Consider the following 25,191-nt stretch of genomic DNA (forward strand, 5'->3'; position numbering starts at 1 on the left):
TATATAAAATAAAAATCATATATATATATTATGTTTATTTATTTCTGAGACAGAGAGAGACAGACAGAGAGCATGAGTGGGGGAAGGGCAGAGAGAGTGGGAGACAGAATCCGAAGCAGACTCCAGGCTCTGAGCTGTCAGCACAGAGCCCCATGCGGGGCTCCAACTCACAACCTGTGAGATCATGACCTGAGCCGAAGTTGGTCGCTCAACCGACTGAGCCACCCAGGTGCCCCAGGACTGAAAAGCATTTTTACTGAGGATAATTCTAACAAAATGATATACTGGAACTGACAGTTTCTTTTCCGTGTGTTTTTTCAATGCAGCTGGGCTTCGGTCAGATTACTCTTCAACCATAGGAGCTGGTAAATTATGACGCATAGCTTCTCCTACACTGCCTCCAAATTAGTATCCTTTTTGGCTATAGTTTTCTTTTTCATATGGTGGTATTTGTTAGTCCTCTTTCAGTTACCAGTGATAGAAATACACTCAAACTGGCTTAAGCACTGAAGAAACTTGATTGGCTCTTCTACCTGGGACAGGGGTGGAGAATGTGCTGGCTTCAGGCCTGTTTGGGGCCAGGTTCTAAAATAAAATCTCATCAGGACTCCACATCTCTGCTTTTCCTTGCTGAAGCTTCATCAAATGTATTCTTCTAATGCAGTGTCATAAATGGCATCAATAGATCCAAGCTTATAATATATTAGTAGCAGCAATGGTAGAACAACCCCTCTCCACCCCCCCCCCCCCCCGCCCCCAATAACTTTCCCGACAGTTTTTGCAGAAGTCCTGGTGCCGAATTTACTGTCTCAGATTGGCTGGCAAGCCCATTCATGCACCAGCTTCCTTTACTCTGATTGGCCAGTCTGGGTCATGCGCCCATCTCTGGACATAGAAGTGAGTTTAACCCCAACCAAACCACACAATCAGGGTATAGACAGTTTCTCAAAGTAAAATCCTGGTGCCATTACCAGAAGAAGGGGGAGCGGACTCTGGGCTGGCAAAAACAGCAGATGTCCTCCAGAGGAACTCTTTGCTCCTCACTCTTTAAAGATGTCTAGAAAAGTTATTTCTAAAACGGAACAAAACAAAGTGCTGTCTCCACAGACAAAGGCTGCTCTCAGTACTTCTATGCAGATCATCTGTCTCTCCGCTACCCTCTGGAGATTTCTGCAACGTCAGGGAGGCTGACGTGCCACTTCAAGCTGGTGGCCTTAAGTGGGCTACCTGATTCGTCTCTCGATAGAGTCCGTCCAGATTGAAGCTGACAATTGTGTCACCGACTCCCTGACCATTTACGACTCCCTCATGCCACTCCGGAGCACCGTCTTGTATAGGTACTCAGGTCGCAAGGGAAAAAACTGTCAGTATCGTGTTTCCCTTAGAAACAAAGGGAAAAAACTTTTGCGTGCGCACATGAGATCAAAGACGGACCCACGCCTTACTTAGCATCCCGTGTATTAGCCAGAGCCTGTCAGACACAATGCTTGCTTTTTACTTGTTAGCCTACCAGAGTGAAAATCAGTGTAGCAGGAACTTCAGCCACTTCTTGAAATATTTCTGAAATATAATTTTTTTTGTTTAATTTTACTTTTATGCAATCGCTCTCATTAGAGTGTGAGAATTAAATACTCTATGAGGATTGCATTCCATGAGTAAAACAAAAATTTTCTCCCTTATTAGAAAGAGAACACAATGTTCACTGCGAAAGTGAAGTCAATCAGAGAAAACAATGTCAATATTTCACAATCTCATTACCCAGAACAAATGCCTGTTATGTTTTTGCAAATATTTTCGTTCATATATAGATATGTAATTGCACACATATGTACATATACATATGCTAATATTTTTTTATTTACTAGCAGACATCTTTTTGAGTGCTTAATATCTTAATAATGATACTTATACTTTATTCACAATGTGCTGTTTTTACTGTGGTAAAATAGTGCTTATGTAGGTATAGAGCAGTGTTTTATGTATATATGTATGTATGTATGAGTTTATATTTTGGAATTTATATTTTGCATGTTAAAAATTTCAACAGCGTAAATGGTACACAGTGACAAGTAAGTTTGTCACTGGCTCCCATTCCTCAGTCATTGTTACTGCTTCTTTTCACCCTTCCAGACATACTTTGCTATTATCTCATTTAATCCTTACCGAAAGGCTATGAGGGATGTCCTATAGTCATTACCACCGTTTCACCATAGGGGACCTGGCATTTATGAAGATTAGTTGCTGGAGAATCTTTCAGCCAGTTAAGTGACAGAGTTGAGTTCTCAGTCCGGTTTTGCTTAGAACAGAGCTCATGACTGCAGCCATTTAAATGGCTGTTTATGCCTTGTTTGTTCTCAAGGAGGGTCCTGTGACAGCCATCAGGAAAACTCTTTGGTAGTTACTAGACAAAAGTTTCCGTACCTTTATCCGCTCCCCTCCATCGTGCCCTGTGGCCACTAATTGACGAAGCTCTGACTGGCCGGGTCTGCCTAACAAGAACTGTGTAGATGGCCCAGGAAACGTGTGGAATTAGTGGTGGAGGGAGGCTCACTCCTCAATAACCTACTATTCATGTACTTTTGTTCTGTTATCTGGTTTCAGAATTTGTGAACCCACAAGAACGATAATGTCCTTTGTTTCCACAAATAATCTCATGCTGGTGGCATTTAAGTCTCCTCAGATACGGAGGCTATCAGGAATCCGGGCGTTTTTTGAGGTCATTCCAGAACAAAGTAAGTCTTTGCTAATTGAAAAAAGTCACCTTGAAAAATATCTGGTATGATACTCCAGTCTTCTCTCTCCTGAGGCTGTGTTGTAATACTAGTTATATGAGTCAGGGACCCTGACTCAGGGTCCTGTCAGAGGAGAGAGAGTTATAGTATTTAAACAGAATTTAATGTGAAGAACTGCTAACTCAGGATAAAGGTGTTAGCTAGCTAACTCAAAAGGTGAAAAGAAAACTGTAAGGTATTATGTAGGCAGTACACGCAGGGAGCAACCACCACCCGTAGGTCTAGGGGGACAAGGGAAAGCCGCCAGAATGATGACAATTTACAGTGTGGAGGAGGGGTCTGTGGCCTGAAATTCAGACTTCTGAGGAATGGAGTGCCAGGCTGGTGCTGGTGTCTCTTGAGTTCAGAGGCAGGTATTCGCGGGGTCGAGGAGGGGGTCCAGACCGTCGAGGAGCGGGTACCGGACAGTCGACAGCCGAGGCCGGTATCCTTGAGGGAGGTGCAATGAAGTGGAAGTTGGGAAAACTGCTAACAGGGTTCGACTCAGCTACGGGGACAAAGTAGAGCTGCATGACAGGGTGGGGAGAGCCATGGTTGCGGGGGGATGACACTCCCAGGAAGAGGAAACGAAACACACGGGAAAGCCTATTCTTCCTCTTCCAGGCTTCTAGCTGCCTGTAGCGCCCCCCATTGACAGAGCCTAGTTGGAAGCCAGGTGGCAAAGGAGAGAAGCCTTTTGCAGAGTCCCCGCTACAGCGTCACGGAACAGAGTAGAGAGGGGTGGGTTCGGAGCTGAGTGATAACAGCTCAGTACCTAGTGGGCGTGGGGTGGGGGACTGTCTATCGTGAATCCTCCTTAATAGCAATGCATGGGAATGCCATCCTAGAAGAAGATGCGTGTGAAGTAACACCCGGAGATTCAATGGATTTTCCTAGGTCAGGTAGTGAGCAAAAAGTGACCCAGCTCCCTTTCATTCTTCTCTTTTTGATGTGGGTTGATGAAGTAAAACAAAACAAGACTAAATAAAAAGAGCCTTCACTGAAACTCTAGTCTTTTTGTAATGTTTGTTGCCTTGTAGCTGGTCAGGTCTTACAGATGGTGTCCTGGCAACTTCTCTATGAACACCAACGAGGACAAAAGGATCAGAATGACAGATGTGGGTGAGGAGGGCAGTGGATTTGGCTTAAGTTACCTGGTCATGGCTTAATAGGTCCATCTACATTTTAAGGCAGTGGCTTGTTTTGATAGGTTTTCTCCATCGAATTATTACAAAACTAAATGTAAAACTGATTTGTTAAACAAAATTGAACTGGAGATTTGAGATGTTGTTGGGTTGAAAATTGTCTCCAGCTCCAAAGATTAAAAATATGATTATCTCAGAAATATTGCAGTGGAATTTGTGAACAAACATTGACTGAGCATGTACTACATGCCAGGGATGATTCCAGGTGTAAGGGAAAGAGTAGCAAACAAAATAGACAAAAACCAATACTCTCAAGGACATTACATTTTAGGAGAAAGATGACCATGCAGTATGAATAAACATTCAGATTGTTTTATATAAACAGGACAACATGTTATGTAAACTGGGCATATTTCCTAAACAACAAATATACACTCATTTAAACAAATAACGCTCAGAAGCTTTAAAAAATATATTTAAAGTATGTTTTTAAAGAGAGTAATAGATCTGTAGTCAAAATACATGATCTGAAAACAAATACAGAATTTGAACAAGAAGTTTAGCTATACCTCTGTATGGTACTATTTCTTTTTTGAAAAATTAGCTTAAATTTTAAAAAGTATCTAAGCTTGTTGATCGAAGAGTGTGCATTTGTAGTTAAAGAAATGAATTCAGTGCATTTCCCATAATCCCACGACTGCAAATTGTTGTCTGTTAATGGATATTTTTTTTCAGAATGTGAAAACACAGTATTCATCAAAGAAATCACTGGCTTTGAAGGGAAAATTTCAAGTCCATATTACCCAAGCTACTATCCTCCGAAATGCAAGTGTACCTGGAAATTTCAGGTAACCTAGTTTTACCACTATTTTAGAAAAATATTGTTATCTTATGTTTAGTAACAGTTTATTTTTAAATTTAATTCATTAAAAATGTTTTTTTAATGTTTATTTATTTTTGAGAGACAGAGAGAGAGACAGAGTGCAAGCCAGGGATGGGCAGAAAGGGAGACAGAATCTAAAGCAGCCTCCAGGCTCTGAGCTGTCCGCACAGAGCCTGACGCAGGGCTCAAACTCACCAGCAGTGAGATCATGACCTGAGCCGAAGTTGGACGCCCAACCGACTGAGCCACCCAGGCACCCCATTAACTTTTTACTACAAAAAGAATATTAGTTAATTTTATAACACTTAAACCCTAAGCAAATATGTTACCTAGAACATGAAAGTTCCTTGTAATTTCAACCCTCTGCCTATAAATTAACTGTTCTTTGGGACGGGCTTATTTTTCCTGTTGTTGTTTTGTTTGTTTGTATCAAAAAAACCCCTCGCAAAGACAGGGGCTCCTCCGTGGCTCTGTTAGTTAAGAATTGGACTTCAGCTCAGGTCATGATTTCACAATCTGTGGGTTTGAGCCCCTCGTTGGGCTCTGTGGTCACAGCTCAGAGCCTGGAGCCTGCTTTGGATTCTGTGTCTCCCTCTCTCTCTGCCCCTCCCCCACTCACACTCTGTCTTTATCTCCCTCAAAAATAAACATTAAAAAATTTTTTAAATGCAAAGACATTGTTACGAGATCAAACAATATTTCTTTCTTTTTTTTTTTTCTTTTTACCCTGGTAGAACTCACCACTTTTTACTTCTTTCACTATCAGCATTATAGTAAGAATAATAAAGAAATAATAAATTTAATTAGGCAATGTATATTTCAGTTGTATAAGCAAACCAAGATGTAAATGTATATGAAATATATATATCTCTGGTCCTTAACAGAGAGTTCAATCTTTTTTTTTTTTTTTTTTTTGTCTTTAAAATTTTAGTCCATAACTGTTTTTCTTTCTCCAACTTTAGTGTCTCATGGAAGGTCATGAAGCCTTTCATGGAAGGCTCTTTCAGCATATATGTATAAAATCATTTTTGTGAGGCACAGCAAGTGGATGTAAGTGGCAAGCAGTTTATGGTTTGCATTCATTCAACATGTTATTATTAACTGCCTACTATGTGTCAGGCAGTTTTCTGGACACTGGGATCCATGATATCCGACATGAAGCTTACCATGCAGTAGGGGGAGACAGGTGACAACAATGTGTATAGTATGTTACATAGGGCTATGGAGAACAAAGCAGGCACGGGGCTCCATCTCGTTAACCAAGAGGTCGTGACCTGAGCTGAAACCAAGAATCGGATGCTTACACAACTGAGCCACCCAGGTGCCCCAAAGAGTTAAATATCTTTAAAAAAATTTTTTTAATGTTTATTTATTTTTGACACAGAGAGAGAGACACACAGAGCATGAGCGGGGGAGGGGCAGAGAGAGAGGGAGACACAGAATCCGAAGCAGGCTCCAGGCTCTGAGCCATCAGCACAGAGCCCGATGCGAGGCTCGAACTCCCGAACTAAGAGACCATGACCTGAGCCGAAGTCTGAAGCTCCACCAACTGAGCCACCCAGGAGCCCCAGAGTTACATATTTTTAATAATTTTATTACACCCAAATGTGTACTTAGTCTCAGTGTCCTAATGGCATACATCCTTAACTTATTTATTTTTTTATCATTGTAGCAAACATTTCCAAAATAACTAAAACCCAAAGGTTCTGGACTCGCTCACCACCAGATTCTTAATGCCTCATCAGGGCAGCAGAATCTCAGTACCTCAAGTGACTCTCGCAACTTGGGTAAGGAACAGGAGAGACTGCAAATCTGTCTCTTCCATCTCTCCGAAAAGCAGATGGATCTTTTTTATGACATCCAGAACAGGAAAGGCCCCATTCCCAAAAGCTCTGTCAAATGTTTGAAATTCTTTTCAGGTGAAATAAATGTGATTCCATAATAAGCCATAAGCCCTACAGTGAAGATCCTCAAACATTGTTCTAGTCAGAATGTAAATTAGAATATCAGATTGTTTCCCTAGGGGTTGAGAGTTAGAAATGCTAAATAAAAAGAATTCTTTATAAGGCAAAAAGCATGCCCCTGGGGGAGTGGAGAATGGGAGAGGGAAGACAGGAAATATTAGGGATAGACTTGGTGGGTGACACCATTTCCCAGAGGTCAAGGCTGGTCCTCTTCAGCATGGAGGTTAAATAAAGCTGTTCCTTCCTTGGACCACTTTGAACAGCCACCTAAAATTGTGTGATTGCATATTTCTGCAAATGGAAATCATGTAAAAAAAATAATTGGGGGCTCCTGGGTGGCTCAGTTGGTTAAGCATCCCACTTTGGCTCAGGTCATGATCTCAGTTTGTGAGTTCAAGCCCGGCAGCAGGTTCTGTGCTGACAGCTCAGAGCCTGGAGCCTGTTTCAGATTCTGTGTCTCCCTCTCTCTGACCCTCCCCTGTTCATGCTCTGTCTCTCTCTCTCTCTCAAAAATAAGTAAACATTAAAAAATTAAAAAAAAAAAAAAGGCACCTGTCAAATAGCTTTGAATTTATTGCAAACAACTGGGAAGAATGACGTAAGTGACAAAAATATTGACTCAAGTCATGGTAAAACGATAAACTCTTTAATACACAAGAGTTGATTTCTATTATTCTCCATCCTTCTTAGTGCCTGGTCCGACTTCCAGATGTAACTGAAGAGCAATCAATCCCTTTTGCAAACTCACTTTCAGCTGACTTTTTTCTTTTCTTTTCTGAGCCTGAGTGGGGGATGGGCAGAGAGAGACACACACAGAATCCGAAGCAGGCTCCAGGCTCTGAGCTGTCAACACAGAGCCTGATACGGGGCTTGAACCCACGAACCATGAGATCATGACCTGAGTCGAAGTCCGAAGCTCCACCAACTGAGCCACCGAGACGCCCCTCGGCTGCGTTTTTAAGGTCTCATTTACCTGAGCAAGATTAACTCCCGCTCCAACTTAAAGTTCCTCTGATTCTTCTCCCAAGAATAAACAAATATTCATTGAATGTCAGTTTCAGGCATGTAACCATAGGGAACACTTAGTAACAAGGTAAAGTCCTTGTTGTCTCAGAGCTTACAGACTGTGGGGGAAGAAGGTGTGGTGAAATAAGAAATAGCAAAAAGGAGTATTGAGGCTTATAACCTGTCACCTGCATTTGTTTAGGGCACACACATTTTTATTTGCTCTTAAAACATACCGCTGATATAGGAAAGAGACTCTGGTCACATTTTATGGATAAGGCAATAGAACTGGGGGCAAGCCATTTGCCAGAGGTTACTCAAATAGAAAGTGACCCAGGCAGCATTAAAAGGAATCATGTGCCTCTCCATTAAGTAAATTCAGCACCCCCTCCTTTCCTGGGTTCCTAAAGATGTTCAGCTTCCCTGTTTCATAACAATCACTTAATTGAGTATTTACCTTTCTGTTTTCCTTCTTTTTGTTTTTCAACCAATGCATTTTGCTATGGAATCTTAGAAGAAAAATGTGGAGTGGGGTTTTGAATTGTTATATAACCGATGCCATCAGCCTAGCACCCACCAGTTTAGATGCATCCACATAAGCAATATACTGTGGGCCATGTAAATTCACCTCCTCCTATCACCTAGGGAATAGGTGGGATTCCCCAGAGATGAATCCCTCTTCCCTGCTTCTGTGGCAAGCATCTAACCACGGAAGTTCCCAGTGCCAGTGGGAGATGGGTTGAGTTATATGTATAGAACCACTGGCGAGTGAGAAGTGATAAGGATAAAGCACGTCCTGCATCCTGTCGCTGTCACTGACTAGAGAAATATTTCAACACAGCAGGTCCAAATCAGGAGACTTTCTCCCCTTATTTGGTAGAAGTTCCCAAAGCAAAGGCGTGGGTTGGGCAGTGGGAACAGAGAATACAGGACACAGAAGGAAATAGCATACTTAGCAGGTTTTTTTTTTTTAATTTTTTTTAACGTTTATTCATTTTTGAGACAGAGAGGGACAGAGCATGAATGGGGGAAGGTCAGAGAGAGAGGGAGACACAGAATCTGAAACAGGCTCCAGGCTCTGAGCTGTCAGCACAGAGCCCGACGCGGGGCTCGAACCCATGGACCGCGAGATCATGACCTGAGCCGAAGTCGGACGCCCAACCGACTGAGCCACCCAGGCGCCCCAGCAGTTTTTAATTTTTGTCCATTTGTTGAGCAAAAGAGCTCATGGTGTTTTTTGGAACTGCCCTGCTTTACCCCACTTGTCAAGCTGGATAATATCAGTAATGCCTCTTGGTCAGTCTGGGCTCACGTGTAGACTTGTGTGCAATTCTGTGTCAGTGGAACCTGGTGTGCAAGGGGACTTACTTCCTTTCTCCGTGGAGAGGCTTTGGAGATTGGGGAGCGCATATAAATCTATTTTACTTTGGACCGATGGAACACATTGAAAACGCCCATGTAACCTTCTTGTGGAGGGCTACATTGGAATATACTCTTATGCTAGAAAATTACACTGATTACTCTAGATATTTATTATCTCTTAGTTGACATCTATTTATTTTTAATGTGAAGAAACAGTAAGATGACAAGACTGGGGGGATAAATCGATGTATGTTCTCAGGAGCCCTTGGCGTTCGCTGCACATAAGACTGTCCTGTTCCCCTTGAGCCCTCACTGTCAATGTTCCAGGTGGCATGATACATTGAGAAAAAGCAGCCTTCAGAGAAATGCAGGGTAACATTGGGAATGTCACTTATTTTTGGTTAGTCTTGACTTCTTCCATAAAATAGGACTCATACTTCCTTCCTGTGTTGTCGTGTTGTTTAAATGAGAGACATAGGGGTACCTGGCTGGCTCAGTTGATGGAGCGTGCAATTCTTGGTTTCAAGGTCCCGAGTTGGGGCCCCACGTTGGGTGTAGAGATTACTTAATTTAAATAAATACATAAGTAAATAAATAGCCTGAATCATTTTCTCTGCAAGATAGGTTGAGGGATGAGGGCTACAGTACTTAAATACATGTTAGAAAGAAGTACATACAACAAAGACGTTGTAACATCAAATACATCACAAATACAAATGATATCACTACAACACTAAATGTCAGAGCAATAAAAATCAGTTAAAATTAATTTCTTAAAAAAAAAAAAAAAGGAGGCGTCCCTGGGTGGCTCAGTTGGCTAAGCGTTTCACTTTGGCTGGGGTCATGATCTCGTCTGGGGTCATGAGCCCCATGTAGGGCTCTGTGCTGACAGCTCGGCAGGCCTGGAGCCTGCTTCGGATTCTGTGCCTCCCTCTCTCTCTGCCCCTCCCCTGTTTGCCTTCTGTCTCTCTCTGTGTCTCAAAAATAAACATTAAAAAAAATAGATTTAAAAAACTTAAAAACTAAAATCATGACATAACACAATGTATGTGTACGTCATACAATGTCATAAAAAGGTCGGATGTGTGTGCGCACACGCATGCACACTCACGTGGGTGTGTGCTGTATGGGCAGCCTCTTTCTTGTTTGATCTGGTCTCAGTAGACTTGGGAGTGATTTAGTAACTGCCTTCAGGAATACCCAGGTTTAATATGAAGAGGATGCTGATTCACTTCTCTGTTATCTAAATAATCTGAATAGTGCTTTAAATGAACTATGTCATTGTTACTGAAGGAGGAAACTGTGTGCATTCATTAACAAGTGGGTGTTTTCAAAGTTAAGCTCATTTACAAGGAGGAAACTGACACCTAGAGATAATCTAATATGTCCCATGTTACCCAGCTCACTCAAAACTGGGGCCTTAGAGCAGCTCCCTAGCACTGGGCCACCCATTTCCCTCTCTATTATGCTCTCCTCATTCTGGTTTGTTGCAGGGTAGGGGAGGTACTGGTCTATCCCACCAAAGGTCATAGTGTTGTAGGGTTTTTTCCCGTAATACCCGGGATTCATTGTCTCTCCACTTGGAAAATGAAGAGGTGGGCACAAAAGGAACAGCAGGCAAAAGTTTATTAGAATATAAGATTAGAAAGGAAGAATAGTATGTCTCCCCTTCACAGAGAGGGGACATTCGAAAGTGAATGTCCGAGCACTATAGGCAAGGGTTTTTGTTTCATAAGGTTCTGGTCAGCCCTGCCCCTTCCCCTCTCCCTTGTTCCTTCTCAGGTTCTACACTTATTGGCTGGATAACTCTAGGTGCTGGGTTGTCCATTCCTGATTGGCTCATTTCCATTGTACGAGGGGTGGTCTGTGGCCATATTTAGGTCTTTTGTCAAATTCCAGAGGGGAAACCTGAGGACCAGTAGGTGGTCTCTGTTATATTCTTAAGAGGAACCTTATGGCCTGGGGGTTTGCTGTGGTCAGACACTCCCAGCATTGTTCCAAAATAGGTGTTTTTCCCCACCCAGGAACCTCAGATCCTAATCTTTCCCTCTCTGCCTATGGAATCCTATCTTCTCATATCATAATAAGGCACAAAGAATAAAATGCCCTAAAAGCGGCAAGCTGAGGGAATGAGTTCTGAGTGAGGAAACTTAGCCTGAAACATATCCTTCAGTTGAAACATTTTTCTGACTTAATGTTTGTTTTTCACAGACTTCCTTATCAACACTTGGCGTAGCACTGAAATTCCATAATTATTCAATAACCAAGAAGAGCGTGAAAGGCTGTGACCATGGATGGTGGGAAATTAATGAACAAATGTAAGTGGGTTCCATATGTAAAGAATCTGATGAAAGGCCTCACCTAAAGGTTCAAAGCCTTGGATCCCTTGTCCCCGAAGAGTTTGCACTTAACGATTTACAGAGAGGGAAATTGAAGGATACAGGAGTTAAATAACTTGCTCAAGGTCACTCAGCTTTTTTTTTTTTTTTAATTTTTTTTTTTTTTTAACCTTTATTTATTTTTGAGACAGAGAGAGACAGAGCATGAATGGGGGCGGGTCAGAGAGAGGGAGACACAGAATCTGAAACAGGCTCCGGGCTCTGAGCTGGCAGCACAGAGCCCGATGCGGGGCTCGAACTCACAGACTGTGAGATCATGACCTGAGCTGAAGTCAGATGCTTAACTGACTGAGCCACCCAGGTGCCCCAAGGTCACTCAGCTTATATGTGATTAAGCCAGGATTCAAATCCATGTCTTATGGCTCCCAAGTCCTGGCTGGGCCACTGCTCTTTGCTGCTGGGCTATGGGTGTGCACCCTCTATACTTTACAAAAATAGCTTGGCAGATAAACCATGGAGCCCTGGAGGAAATAGTAAATAGGAGTCCTGGTGATACAAAAATTAAAAACCATTAGCCAACTGTGTGCAGTAGGAGAGGTTGGGTCAGTCTGGCTGTATCCTGGCACATGGGTTGAGGCTGATTAGAGAAATCGAGGTGTCTGAGCTTCCCGAACTGACCCAGGATCTCCTCACTCTCACCCTTAATTTGCGTCTTAGTTATTTTTATTGTTTATTTGCTTCTAAAGTTGTACTAGGTCTTGTATTTAAAAATAGAGACTGTCCTGTCTTTGCAGCAGAATAGCTTCTAAGTTTACTTTGAAGGAAGAATTTTTGTGAGGTTAGCCTAAGGGATTTGCCTGCTAATTCTTTGCTCACTGTTAATCCATGAACGAAACTTTCCTTTTCTAAGTGATTTTCCTGAACCACCTTCTTTCATTTCCTTTAGACGCCTGGATTATGTGCTATGCAGTGATAGGTTCTGCCTTCACTGGAATATATCCTATCTGATTGAAAAGCATTCTTGGACCATTATTAGATGTGCCTCGTATTCCTATTGGAAATGATTTTGAATCAGGGTCTATTGTGCAGGAGACAGAAAACCTGGGTTCAAATTTGAGCTCTGTAATTTAGTACCTATATTAACTAGGACAAATTACTTAACCTCTTTGATTTTCAATCTGTAAATGAGGTAATAATTCTTACTTGTTAAGGTGGGATTTTTTTGGTAAGGATTCAGTGAGATAATGCATACTACACACCAAAAGAAAATATTAGTCATTATTATGATGAGTAAGATTGTTTGGGATAGAGTTGTTGAATCACTATGTTATACACCTGAAACTATTGCAACATCGCATGTCAAAAAAAAATTGCCTTGGAAATTACTTTGGATGGATAAATACTATAGAATGTGCCCCCCCCCCCACCAAATTTTATGAATGCTGCATTTTGATACTTAATTAGATAGAGGTTGAAAAAACAACTCTTAACAATTCTTTTATAAAGTTGTATGGGTAAAATAGAGCTATAATTCAGAACTAGATACTATTTTTTTTCCTTCTAAGTAACAACTGCTACCACCTAGGAAGTGTTGCTGTCAAAGTATGAGCAGGATTTTCTAACAAGGAATCAGAATCAGGAACTCTCTCTGCTTAAATACTTTCCCTGAAGGGCTGGCTCTTCAATTTGACTGAAGTTTGGCTGGCTGAAATCCTATCAGATTCTTTTGATGTTAGTTGCACCCTTAGAATTTAAAATGCCAGCCCTTCCCATTATCAGTTCTTTTCATCTAAAAAGGAAAGGCTGTAATTGAACTAACTTCGGACACCTTGCTGAAAAGTTGCCTAAAGGCATTGGGTTTGTAAAGGGGAAGCAGAAAAAAGTAATGCCGCCACCAGGATGCCCAGTGATCGTGAGTTCAGAGAACATGGGAATAGGGTGTAGCCGCTCAGGGCAGCTACAATGCAACATATGACCCTAAAGGAATGGATGTCCTTTCGATGAAGTTTTGCAGAGCAAAGTTCACGAAGGGAAAGCTGTTGGTGCACTAGAAAGTACCAGGGTTTATTTATTTATTTATTTTTCCAAGCAAAACAAAATCATATGTAATGGTCTTAAATGCAAAAGTAAAAACAAACAAGAAACAAAAGCAAAAAAACAAAGCAAAAGAAAATGAACAGAACAGTACAACCCAAAAATGTCAAGACAGTTATGAAGCAAACTTGGGAGGGTTAATCTTTAGATTTAATACCAGGGGGACTTGTGTCCTAATCCTGCTTCTACTTTCTTGCTATTTCGAACTTTAACATGTTACTTCACTTATTTACTTCTTGGTTTTCTTACCTGTCATGTGCCTGTACCTGTAAACTGACTCTTGTTGGGTTTCTCCAATTTCTCACTTTTTTGTTGTTGTTGTTAACTTTTGTTCCCTTAGCTACCACTGTGCTCCATTCCGTACTGTTCCTCTCTAAACTCCAGCCAAAACATGTGTTCAAAGAGTCCTTGACTCCTCCTTAACATCCCGGTAAGATTGATTTTCGCGAGAAAGCTCTAGTAAATGCTAATGGAGAGCACAAATAAAATCACTATGAGACACAAATAACAATAATCATGTTTTCAGAACACAGGAATCTGATCCCAAGATGACCAGCTGGAGTAGAATCCGGCCCCAAAAGGTTAATGTGGATGCCAGGTGCCTCTCAGAGCCTGGCTCCCGTTTGGCAAAGTGACCACCTACCTATGGCTGTTATCTCTTCCTCTGTTCCAGGAGCTAGTCTACCAGCCCATCAGGGCCTGAAATTTAACTAACTGCAAAAGATTCTTCCTGAAAGATAAATGAATACTTTCCTCTTTTGAACCTTAAAGTCATGGGTTACCTCTGTGGTCCTCCCGCAGAATGCCAGCGTCTGATCCCTGGAACCTTTGTGGTTCCCACGTGTTTTGGCAGCTAGGAGTGATTGGCATTCACAGATTCCACTCCTCAACCCGTGTGTTTGCTGTTTCCCTTTGCGACCTTGCAGGTTTCACCCTGGAAAGAACTTTGCCTACACAGAGCAAAGATCTAACTTATCATAGGCCCCCAGGGTAATAATATTTCATGTTCTACTAACCACAGTGTTCATATAATTAGAATTCCTAACAGGAGAGACATTTCCTCTTAGGACAAAAGGTAAGAAAAGTCAAGGTAAGGAAATATTGCAGACAGACATTACTACTTTGAAATTTTGCCAACGACAAGCCTCAGAGCGCACCTCAGTTTTCACTTTAGTTTGAAAAAATATTGCATGTGCTTTACTTTAAGTGTTTCTGGGATTCTTTGCATATTTTCAGCCTCAGCTCATGGATTCCACTCTGCTCTATAGGTAAGTTTGTGGGCAAAAGCAGGCACTTCTTACTGTTATGTGGTTATTTATGCAGAAAAAAGAGAAGACCCATACTTCTTCTGTTTATAAGTGTTTGTGAGCAAAACAACAGGTAGCAGTCAATAGTACCTCAGCTGTATTTAGCAGAGTAGAAAATCGAGGGGACAGAAGTTACCCAATCACAGAGACCTAGATAGAATGGACAACTACTGTTAGCTCTGCCATAAGCATCTCTGCTTACGAAGCCCCAAGTACCAAAGTATTAGTGAGTTCGCGGTCAGTGAGAATGCAGCTGGCAGACCCTCTTCCCTGACTCTTGTCTCCTCAGGTACTGTGGCTCCTACATGGATCACCAGACGATTTTCCGAGTGCCCAGCTCGCTCGCTCACATTCAGCTGCACTGCAGTTCAAGGCTTTCCGACAAGCCACTGTTGGTGGAATATGGCAGTTACAACATTAGTCAACGTAAGCCTGGGATTGGCTCTTTAAAAATTTTTTTTTTTTAATATTTATTTATTTTTGAGAGACAGAGTGAGACAAAGTGAGACTGGGGGAGGGGCAGAGAGAGAGGGAGACACAGGATTGGAAACGGGCTCCAGGCTCTGAGCTGTCAGCACAGAGCCTGACGCGGGGCTCGAACCCACAGACTGTGAGATCATGACCTGAGCCGAAGTCGGACGCTCAACCGACTGAGCCTCCCAGGCGCCCCATGGGATTGGCTCTTTAGAAAAATCTTAGTACATGGTTAAACAGAGGCTAATACTTTATAACTCTAAAACTTGAGAAATTATGGAATAAAAACTGATTTATTTATGGAGCGCTTGGGTGGGTAAGTGTCCGACTTCAGCTCAGGTCATGATCTAATGGGTTGTGGGGCTGAGCCCCATGTCAGGTTCTGCACTGACAGTGTGGAACCTGCTTGGGATTCTCTCTCTGCCCCTCTCCCACTCACTCTCTCTTTCTTTCAAAATCAATCTATCAATCAATCAATAAACAAACTTTAAAAATGGATTTATTTCCGCTATTTACTATTATATTTTATAATAATACATAAATAAATATATTATAAATATGTGTTATATAAAAATGTATAATAAATAATACATAAAATTCTGTATTTATTATTGCTACAGTTTAAATTATAGAAGAAATAATAGAATTATTTGTTACAATTGAAAAATAGTTTTTTACATAATTTCTGAAATATGAGACAAGCTCATCTCTTTTTTTTTAATGTTTATTTATTTTTTTAGAGAGAGAGAGAGAGAGAGAGCGAGAGAGCACATGCGCACACAAGCAGGGGAGGGGCAGATAGAGAGAAAGGAGAGAGAGAATTCCAAGCAGGCTCTGCATCGTCAACAAAGAGACCCATGTGGGGCTCGAATTCATGAACTGTAAGATCATGACCTGAGCCAAAATCAAGAGCCAGAAACTCAACTGAATGAGCCACCCAGGAGCACCCCCCCTCCTTTTTTCAAATGGGAACAAATCCATTTCTTGATTTATTATTTTTGCTATTCATAAATCTTTGTAAATATGATGTTTATAAAACATTTGGTGGATCACAGGGCAACTGTTGTGACTCACTTTGGCCCATGACCCATACGGACAGCTGATCAGCCCTCAAAATGTTGCCCTTCACACCGAGAACCACTGGAACAGTAGCCAGGAAGTGGTCAGTAGGAAAAGCAGTGTTTGAGGGAAGTCTTTAGAGCTCGAGAGAGTAGATATTGACTCAGGAAATTCTCCACCCATTTTAAAAGGGGGCAAGTAAGGGCTAACCATTTAGGAGGCCATGAGGATAAGACTGACAGAAAGCTCATTTAGAACCTTTCTTCTTTGCCAATATACCTGCTTCTGGATCTGAAGTATTACACTTCTGAATATCAGAATATTACAATTTTCAGCAAGAATTTAGGTGAATAGTGAGCCATTTTATCTATTTTAATTTTTAATGTTTATTTATTTTTGAGAGAGAGAGAGAGAGAGCATGAGCAGGAGAGAGGCAGAGAAAGAGGGAGACACAGAATCTGAAGCAGGCTCTAGGCTCTGAGCTGTCAACATGCAAGGCTCGAACTTGTGAACTGCGAGATCATGACCTGAGCTGAAGTTGGGCAGTTAACCCATTGAGCTACCCAGGTGCCCCATGAGCCATCTTACTTTTAATTGTTTCTTCAAACTATGAATATATATGTTTTGTAATTTTTTTAAACATTTACTTATTTTTGAGAGACAGGATGTAAGTGGGAGAGGGGCAGAGAGAGAGGAGACACAGAATCTGAAGCAGGCTCCAGGCTCTGAGCTGTCAGCACAGAGCCTGATGCAGGGCTCGAACTCACGGACCTCGAGATCATGACCTGAACTAAAGTCAGACGCTTAACCTACTGAGCCACCCAGGTGCCCCAAACCATGAATATTTTCTAGAAACTCTCCATCTTGTGCCAGTGAGATAGTGGTCAACCTGCCCATGCATTTTTCCCCATTCTTTTGCCCAAGGGGAGTGTCTTCGTCAATTTGGGCTATTCTACCACAGACTGGGTAGCTTGTAAAAAACAGAAACTTATTTCTTACAGTTCTGGAGGCTGGAAATCTGAGATCAAGATGCCAGCGTGGTCAGGTGAAGGCTGTCTTTGGGTCACAGACTTGTATCCTCATGTATGGAAGCAGTGTGGGAGCTCTGTGGGGCCTCTTTTGTGGGAGCTCTGTGGGGCCTCTTTTATAAAGACATTCATCTTATTCATGAGGCCTCTGCCTTCATCACTGAATCGCCTCCCTAAGGCCCTACTTCCTAATATCATCACAATGGACACTGGGTTATCAACATATGAATTTGTGGGGACCACAAACATTCAGACCATAGCAATGAAGAAGGATTTATTGTTCCTAATATATTTAGCTATAAGCCCAGGATTTATCAGGCAGGGAATGGATCTTTGATGAGTAGCCTGGTTGAAGTGGAGTGGGAGGTAGAAGGCAGGAGTCCTGAGTTTTAAGGACAGTCGCTAATCTCTGTAGGTCCATGTGTCTAAGATCAGTGGTTACTAATATATTTGAGGACAGAAGTCGCTTGATAATGGAATTAAAAGCAGACTCCTCAGAATAATGCATCTGATCGTACGGGACTCGGAGGCACCAGAAGGCCATTTATAATTCCCTGGGGAGTCTAAAGACTGTGCATCAAGCATGCTGGACTGTCTAAAGTATCTTCCAGCTTTCACTTTCTCCAAGTCAATGACAAAGCCAGTTTGCTGAGTCAATGAAAGAGGTAGTAGAAGTTTGATTGGACATGTGACCTGGATGCAATGCCGACTCAGAGCTTCTGGTGGGTTAGTTTACTTTCTTTACTCTCCTAAATTCACCTTTTTTGTCTTTCAGTTACCACCTATGCTTGATCTGATGGAGCAATTGTGTAATTACTGTCACCATATTGCCAATTCCTTGATCACCTAACACGTCGTAGTTCTTTTTTAGTGTGGTCTGATGACTTTTAGGGACTGACACAAGATTTTCTGTGTTTTATCATCTCTAGCCTGTCCTGTTGGATCTTTTAGATGCTCCTCTGGTTTGTGTGTCCCTCAGACCCAGCGATGTGATGGAGTAAATGACTGCTTTGATGAAAGTGATGAGCTTTTCTGTGGTGGGTATTCAAAATTTACTATGGCTTTCTTATGAAGAAATAACTTTTCTGGGCCATGGTATCTACTAGCATATATCATGGGTCTTTGTAGCTGTTACCTATTGCTGCATAACAAGCGACCCCAAAACTCAGGGGCTTACAACAATCATTTATTCTGGGCCATGCATCCAAGGGTTGTTTAAGATATGACACATCTAGCCTGGGCTCAGCTGGGTGGCTCTGCTTTAAGCAGCAGATCCCCATAAACATGGTTCTTTCCAGGTTGGGGTCAGGTCTACTCCTTATGCTCTTTTCCTCGTTGAACTGCTGGGCTAGCCATGGCAGGGTAGAGGTAAAGGAAGGGCATGCAAAAATACATGGTTCTTCTTAGGTTCTGGGCTTGGAATTGGCACACCATCACTTACGTTATATTCCATCAGTCAAAGTGAGTCATATAGCTAAGGCCATAGTCAAGGGTCAGGGAAGTTTATACTGCACACTCTGGGGGCATGGCAAGGATTGGGAGTGTATAATACTACCACAGGGAGTGAGAATTTGTGGCTAATAATGCAACCAACCACAATCTTAAACTAACTATCCTATTTTAAAGAATAGATCTTTTGGGGCGCCTGGGTGGCTCAGTCGGTTAAGCGTCCGACTTTGGCTCAGGTCATGATCTCGCGGTCTGTGAGTTCAAGCCCTGCATCAGGCTCTGTGCTGACAGCTCAGAGCCTGGAGCCTGTTTCGGATTCTGTGTCTCCCTCTCTCTCTGCCCCTCCCCTGTTCACACTCTGTCTCTCTCTGTCTAAAAAATAAATAAACGTTAAAAAAAAAAAAATTAAAAAAAAAAAAAGAATAGATCTTTTATCTAGAGAGAAGCTCAGAAACTGCAGAGAGTAAACTCCTTGAGCATGTTCATTTATGGAACATAGTTATTGTGAATGAAAGAATTATTATTATTGCTATAATTACCAGTGTCGTTTGCATCAACATTGCATCTGCAATGACTAAAGGGTGGGGTATTGGATATTCTTATTTTGGATAGAGATTCTCCTTCTGGTTTTTCATTACTATTTGCACATCATTCTTGAGTCTACCTCCGGTTTCAGGGAGTAATATGGGGAGGATAGTTCACTGGACCATATGACACCATTGGCAACACTTTCTCCTAAAGATCCAGAGTTTAATTCAAATACAATTGTGATGGTGAAGCTATTTAATTTCTTTCATATTCTTGGAGAAATGTTAGAGTTAATATAACATAACTAACTGAAAACAATTCTAGTCGTGAAAAATAACCTATGGTTCCACACCTTTATTTTGTTTTTGGCAAAACAGAAAAGAAATCTCTCAACTTATGGCTCATTGACCTTTTCAATCTACAGCATTTTCTGTTGTTTAAGAAAATAAATACTGGCCATTATACAGTGACTGAGGTTGCTGGTATTTTTTACACTATTATCATTTCCTGCTATGATGCTCCAAACAAAAGTGATTATTGTTACTTTATAAGAAGGACTGTTTCTGGTAATCATTTATCACATGTGATTATCATAATCATCGCAATGATTATCATTGTGCCATTTTGGAAACCATTCTCTAGGAGTCAGCTAGGTACTTCCGGAAGCTCAGTGAGCTATTTCAGGGTAGCAATATCCAACCTTTGCTACCCTCGGCCCCCAACAAGAGATGCCGCTGGAGAAACAGGAGCAGATATCAAAAATGATCACTTTTTCACAAAACCAGAAATGTCTAAGGAATCATACCTTCAAAGAGTGCTTGCTAATATAACTGTGCCTGTCACTTGTCCAAAGGCAGTTCATGAAAATATTCCAAAGAACAATTGTGGTAAATTTACAATGCTGTTTCCTAATTCAGGAAATGGATTGCTTGGGGCAAAATCAGTTTTTTTGTTTTTAATTTTAGAGACAGCGAGAGAAAGCATTAGCAGGGGAGGGTTAGAGAGAGAGAGAGAGAGAGAGAGAGAGAGAGAATCTTAAGCAGGCTCGACGCTCATGACTCCCCAGAGTCATGACCTGAGCCAAAATCAACAGTGGAAATCAAAAGTCAGATGCTCAACTGACTGAGCCACCCAGGTGCCCCAGGGCAAAATGATTTTAACAAGAGTTTTCCTTACACACAGTCTTTTAAGATCTCACATTTGTTAATCTAGGTAGCAAACCTTTAATGAGCACCTACTTTGTACTCAGGGACTTGAGGTGCAGAGATGAACACAACAAAAAACCTCAATCTAAGGACACTCCCATTTTGTTTAGAAAGGTAGAGAAGTTCCATTTAGATAACAGCTTATGACTTTTTGTTTTCCTTCAAAGAAAATCTCACGATGCATTTAATTGTAATGAGGTAAACAAATTGCCAGAGTTTAATACATTTATGCAAAAGCAAAAATCCGATTTGACAAACTCAAAGCATTGGGAATTACAGCAAAGTTTCAACCTCTGCTTTTCTCATGCAGGTGTCAGTTTGGCGAAAACACGCTTTTTATTTTATGGAAGTCATCTTAACCATCTGCCGCGTCAGAGGGACGCTGCTGGGTCCCAGAGGCCGGCTGATGTTTCAGGCTCATGAGCTTTCTGTCTGTTCTCATTCCAGTGACTCTTAAACCTGCTTGCAACACCAGCTCCCTCAGGCAGCATGGCCCTCTGGTCTGTGATGGCTTCAGGGACTGTGAGGATGGCCAGGATGAGCAGAACTGCACTCAAAGTGAGGGAGCGTCCTCTGCACTCTGATGTGTTTCCTGTACGCTCTTCTAAGTCAGAACCGAAATACCTCTGCGGGGTTGGGCAATTGACTTGCCCCGGTTTTCCCAGGACTTCCCCTGTTCCTGAGGAATCCTCTTGGCCCCAGGAAAGAGGGGACAGTTGGTCACTCTAACTTGGGTGGAGTATGTGTATTGTGTGTGTATTTGTCCATGTGAATACTGGAAGATTTTCATTGCTTACTTGCTTTTAATGCTGTTCAAGACTAACAGATACTGAGGATGTGATATGGTGGGACTTGCCAGATACCATGATAGGACATGTCCTATTCTAGCCCCTACAGAAACACATACCACGGGGGATGTGAATAAATGTGCTGTGATTCACAGAGCCCACCCATTTTCCCCCCTACTGGTATAAAAGGATTGAATATGGTATTGATTTTTGTTCAAAATTTTCTTGGAGAACAAGACAAAGTAACTTTTTTTTCTTAATATTTATGTTTGAGAGAGAGAGACAGAGTGCAAGCAGGGGAGGGGCAGAGTATGAGAGGGAGACACAGAATCTGAAGCAGGCTCCGGGCTCTGAGCTGTCAGCACAGAGCCCGACGCAGGACTTGAACCCATGAAACATGAGATCATGACCTGAGCCAATGTCAGATGCTCAACCGATTGAGCCACCCAAGCGCCCCAAGACAAAATAATTAATAGCAAAGAGGCCGTGGCCTAAAGCTACCGATATAGCGAACTTCTTTTCATCTCACCTCTAGTGGAAGAAAGGAGAGACCATCTGATTGCTTCTCAACAGGTGCACCTGCCTTCTTCTACTGAGGTGAGGGGACTGGTCACTGTTAGGGTTGCTGCATCGCCCTCAGCCAGGTTTCCCGGAGCAGCAAATACCGATGCTATGTCTACACCACTCTTGCAGGATGGAGCTGAGTGTCATTCACTCAAGTCTGTTTCTGGGCAGGAAAAACTTCTTCCCTCTTCTGTTCATTTTTTAGGCATTCCATGTAACAACAGAACTTTTAAGTGTGGCAATGATATTTGCTTTAGGAAACAAAACGCACAATGTGATGGGACTGTGGACTGCCCAGATGGAAGCGATGAACAAGGCTGCAGTGAGTAGAAATATGTTCCTTCTGACTCCCTGTATTCCTTCCTCAGTTCACCAGTTTTTCATTTGCATTCCCTTCTTAGTGTAAATCGCCCTGGCAAAAGTTGCCATGGGTTCAGGGAAGAATAGTAAATATTGGTGAACTGCATCTGAAATGGTTTCTCAAAATTAAAAATTCTGGGGGTGCTTAGGTGGCTTAGTCGGTGAAGCCTCAGACTCTTGATTTTGGCTCAGGTCATGATCTCACGGTTTGTGGGATCGAGCCCCACATCAGGCTCTGCGCAGACAGCACATAGCCTGCTTGGGATTCTCTCTCTCTCTCTCTCTCTCTCTCTCTCTCTCTCTCTCTTTCTCCCCCCCCACTGTCCCTGCCCCACTCGCAAATGCTCTCTCACATACTCTCTAAATAAATATGGGGCGCCTGGGTGGCTCAGTCAGTTAAGTGTCCGACTTCGGCTCAGGTCATGATCTCGCGGTTCGTGAGTTCGAGCCCCGCGTCAGGCTCTGTGCTGATGGCTCAGAGCCTGGAGCCTGTTTCAGATTCTGTGTCTCCCTCTCTCTCTGACCCTCCCCCATTCATGCTCTGTCTCTCTCTGTCTCAAAAATAAATAAAACGTTAAAAAAATTTTTTTAAATAAATAAATAAAAAAGCTAAAAAAAGTTCTAGAATGGATTCTGTTTTCTTGATAACAAGCATTAAAGCACCTGATGTTTATAATGAGAACTTTCACATTCTAATAATTCTAATTAAGGGAGAAGTTCGTAAATAAAAAAAATCCATTAGAAAAGATATAGATATGGGAACACAGCAGATGACTGTTATTTAGGCCTTATGTTATGATCAATGCCAAGGGCTGCTTCTTTCTTTAACTATCACCTGAGAACTGTAATCTGCCACATGTTATTATGTGGTCTCTAATTGTCCAGGTGGCAACTTGTTAACTATGCATTGTTATCAATACTATTTACACTGGAAAATAATTGCTCTGATAACTAGTTTTTCTTAGTAGGTTTTCATTTGTCTTGGACTTAGAAATTCTCTCTCAAATGCTTCCTCTCAAATCAGCACCACTCCAAAGACGCTCTCAAATTCTATTGCTTTTCAAACGAATCTTTTCCTCTCTAATAAAAGGCTACTGTTCATATCAGGGCATCTGTTGCTAACAAGTCCCCTCCTCCTGTCATGCGCTTTATTATGTGGAGACTCTCGGTCCTGGCCTGTTTTCGGAGCGAGTGGTTTATTGGTGCCTTTTCTCTAGATAAACAAGAGGTTTCAAGTTGCTTGCCTGGTATGTCAGTTACCAATGTAGCTCGAAACCTGGCTTCATTTCCAGTGTTTCTTCCAAGTCTGCTTTAAAATCATGTGAGCCTTCTTTCCTAAAGGCTGCAGCAGGAGTCTCTCCACCCACCACCGCATCATTGGGGGAACCGACACCCAGGAAGGGGGTTGGCCTTGGCAGGTCAGCCTCCACTTTGTGGGATCTGCCTACTGCGGAGCCTCGGTCATCTCCAGGGAGTGGCTTCTTTCTGCGGCCCATTGTTTCCATGGAAACAGGTAGGGTATCTCAATTCTTACTCTATGATGGCACCCTCTCTCATCACAGACCACGCATCTGCCCTCAAGTTGTGGAAGGAAGCTGCCCTTGGAGACATTCCATCAGTTCAAATGATGTGTGTGTGTGTGTGTGTGTGTAAGAGTGGGGAATGGGCACCGGACTTGTATTTAGAGTGGAACAGTAATGATTCTGCACCCAATTTCCAATGTGGTGGTTGGCAGGACGGTTCCCACACCACCAAGCAATTCTCTGACACCAGTTGACTGTCTTACAATTTGACTCAATTTTGACCCTATCTACATGTTAGATAGGGTCAGATTAAACCTGGTAGGACCTGGAAGACTGTCCTTCCTTCCCTACTTCAGCCAGTGGTAAGTCCAGGTTGTCACCAATCCTTCTGGCCCACTGGCTATAGATTGGTGACTCCAACCATCCGTTCCTCGGTTTGATTGATTTGCTAGAGCAGTTCATAGAACTCAGAGGAACATTTTACTTTCTAGATCACTGGTTTATTGTAAAAGGGTATAATTCGGGAACAAGCAGATTGGAAGAGAGGCACAGGGCAAGGTTTAGGGAAAGGGCAAGGAGCTTTCACGCCCACTCCAGGTGCACCGCTCTCCCTGAATCTCCACGTGTTCACCAACCTGGAAGCTCTCTGAACCCTGTCCTTTTGGGTGTTTATAGAGGCTTCATTACAAAGGCACGATTGACTAAATTGTTGGCCATTGGCGATGGATTCAACCTCCAGCTCCTCTCCCCTCCTCAGAGGTCAGCAAGTGGGACTGAAAGCTCCAACCCTCAATCACAGTGTTGGTTCTCCTGGCAACCAGCCCCCAGCCTTAGGGTGGGGTCCAAAAGTCACTCATTAACCTAACAGTGTAACAAAAGACAGCTTTGTGACTCTAGTCACTTAGGAAACTCCAAGGGTTTTTAGTTCTGTGCCAAAATGAGATGAAGACCAAATACAGTAAAACCTTGGATGGCGGGTAACTTGTTCTGCAAGTGTTCTGCAAGACAAGAAAACATTTCTAATAATTTTTTTTTGATTTACCATTAAAATTTTTTTAATGTTTATTTGTTTTTGGAAAAAAATTTTAATGTTTATTTATATTTGCAAAAGAGAGACAGAGCATGAGTAGGGGAGAGGCAGAGAGAGGGAGACACAGAATCTGAAGCAGGCTCCAGGCTCTGAGCACAGAGCCCGATGCGGGGTCGAACTGACAAACCATGAGCTCATGACCCGAGCTGAAGTTGGATGCTTAACCGACTGAGTCACCCGGGTTCCCCTAATGTTTATTGATTTTTGAGAGAGAGAGAGAGAGAGAGAGAGAACATGAGCTTGAGAACTTGCG

At 42.3% G+C, this 25,191-nt stretch overlaps 1 protein-coding gene across 1 annotated transcript in view; it reads left to right on the plus strand.

Moving 5' to 3' along the window:
- TMPRSS7 (transmembrane serine protease 7) overlaps window positions 1-25,191 on the plus strand; it is a 41,341-nt gene that overhangs the window by 10,353 nt on the left and 5,797 nt on the right. Inside the window, 11 exon segments of the mRNA XM_049628163.1 lie at window positions 327-365; window positions 1,108-1,217; window positions 1,219-1,337; window positions 2,602-2,732; window positions 4,652-4,764; window positions 11,342-11,448; window positions 15,160-15,296; window positions 18,361-18,468; window positions 21,061-21,171; window positions 22,171-22,287; window positions 23,667-23,838. Of these exon segments, the coding sequence (XP_049484120.1) occupies window positions 327-365; window positions 1,108-1,217; window positions 1,219-1,337; window positions 2,602-2,732; window positions 4,652-4,764; window positions 11,342-11,448; window positions 15,160-15,296; window positions 18,361-18,468; window positions 21,061-21,171; window positions 22,171-22,287; window positions 23,667-23,838 (1,264 nt within the window).

Source organism: Panthera uncia, chromosome C2 (genome assembly GCF_023721935.1).
Source record: "Panthera uncia isolate 11264 chromosome C2, Puncia_PCG_1.0, whole genome shotgun sequence".
Lineage (NCBI taxonomy): Eukaryota > Metazoa > Chordata > Mammalia > Carnivora > Felidae > Panthera > Panthera uncia.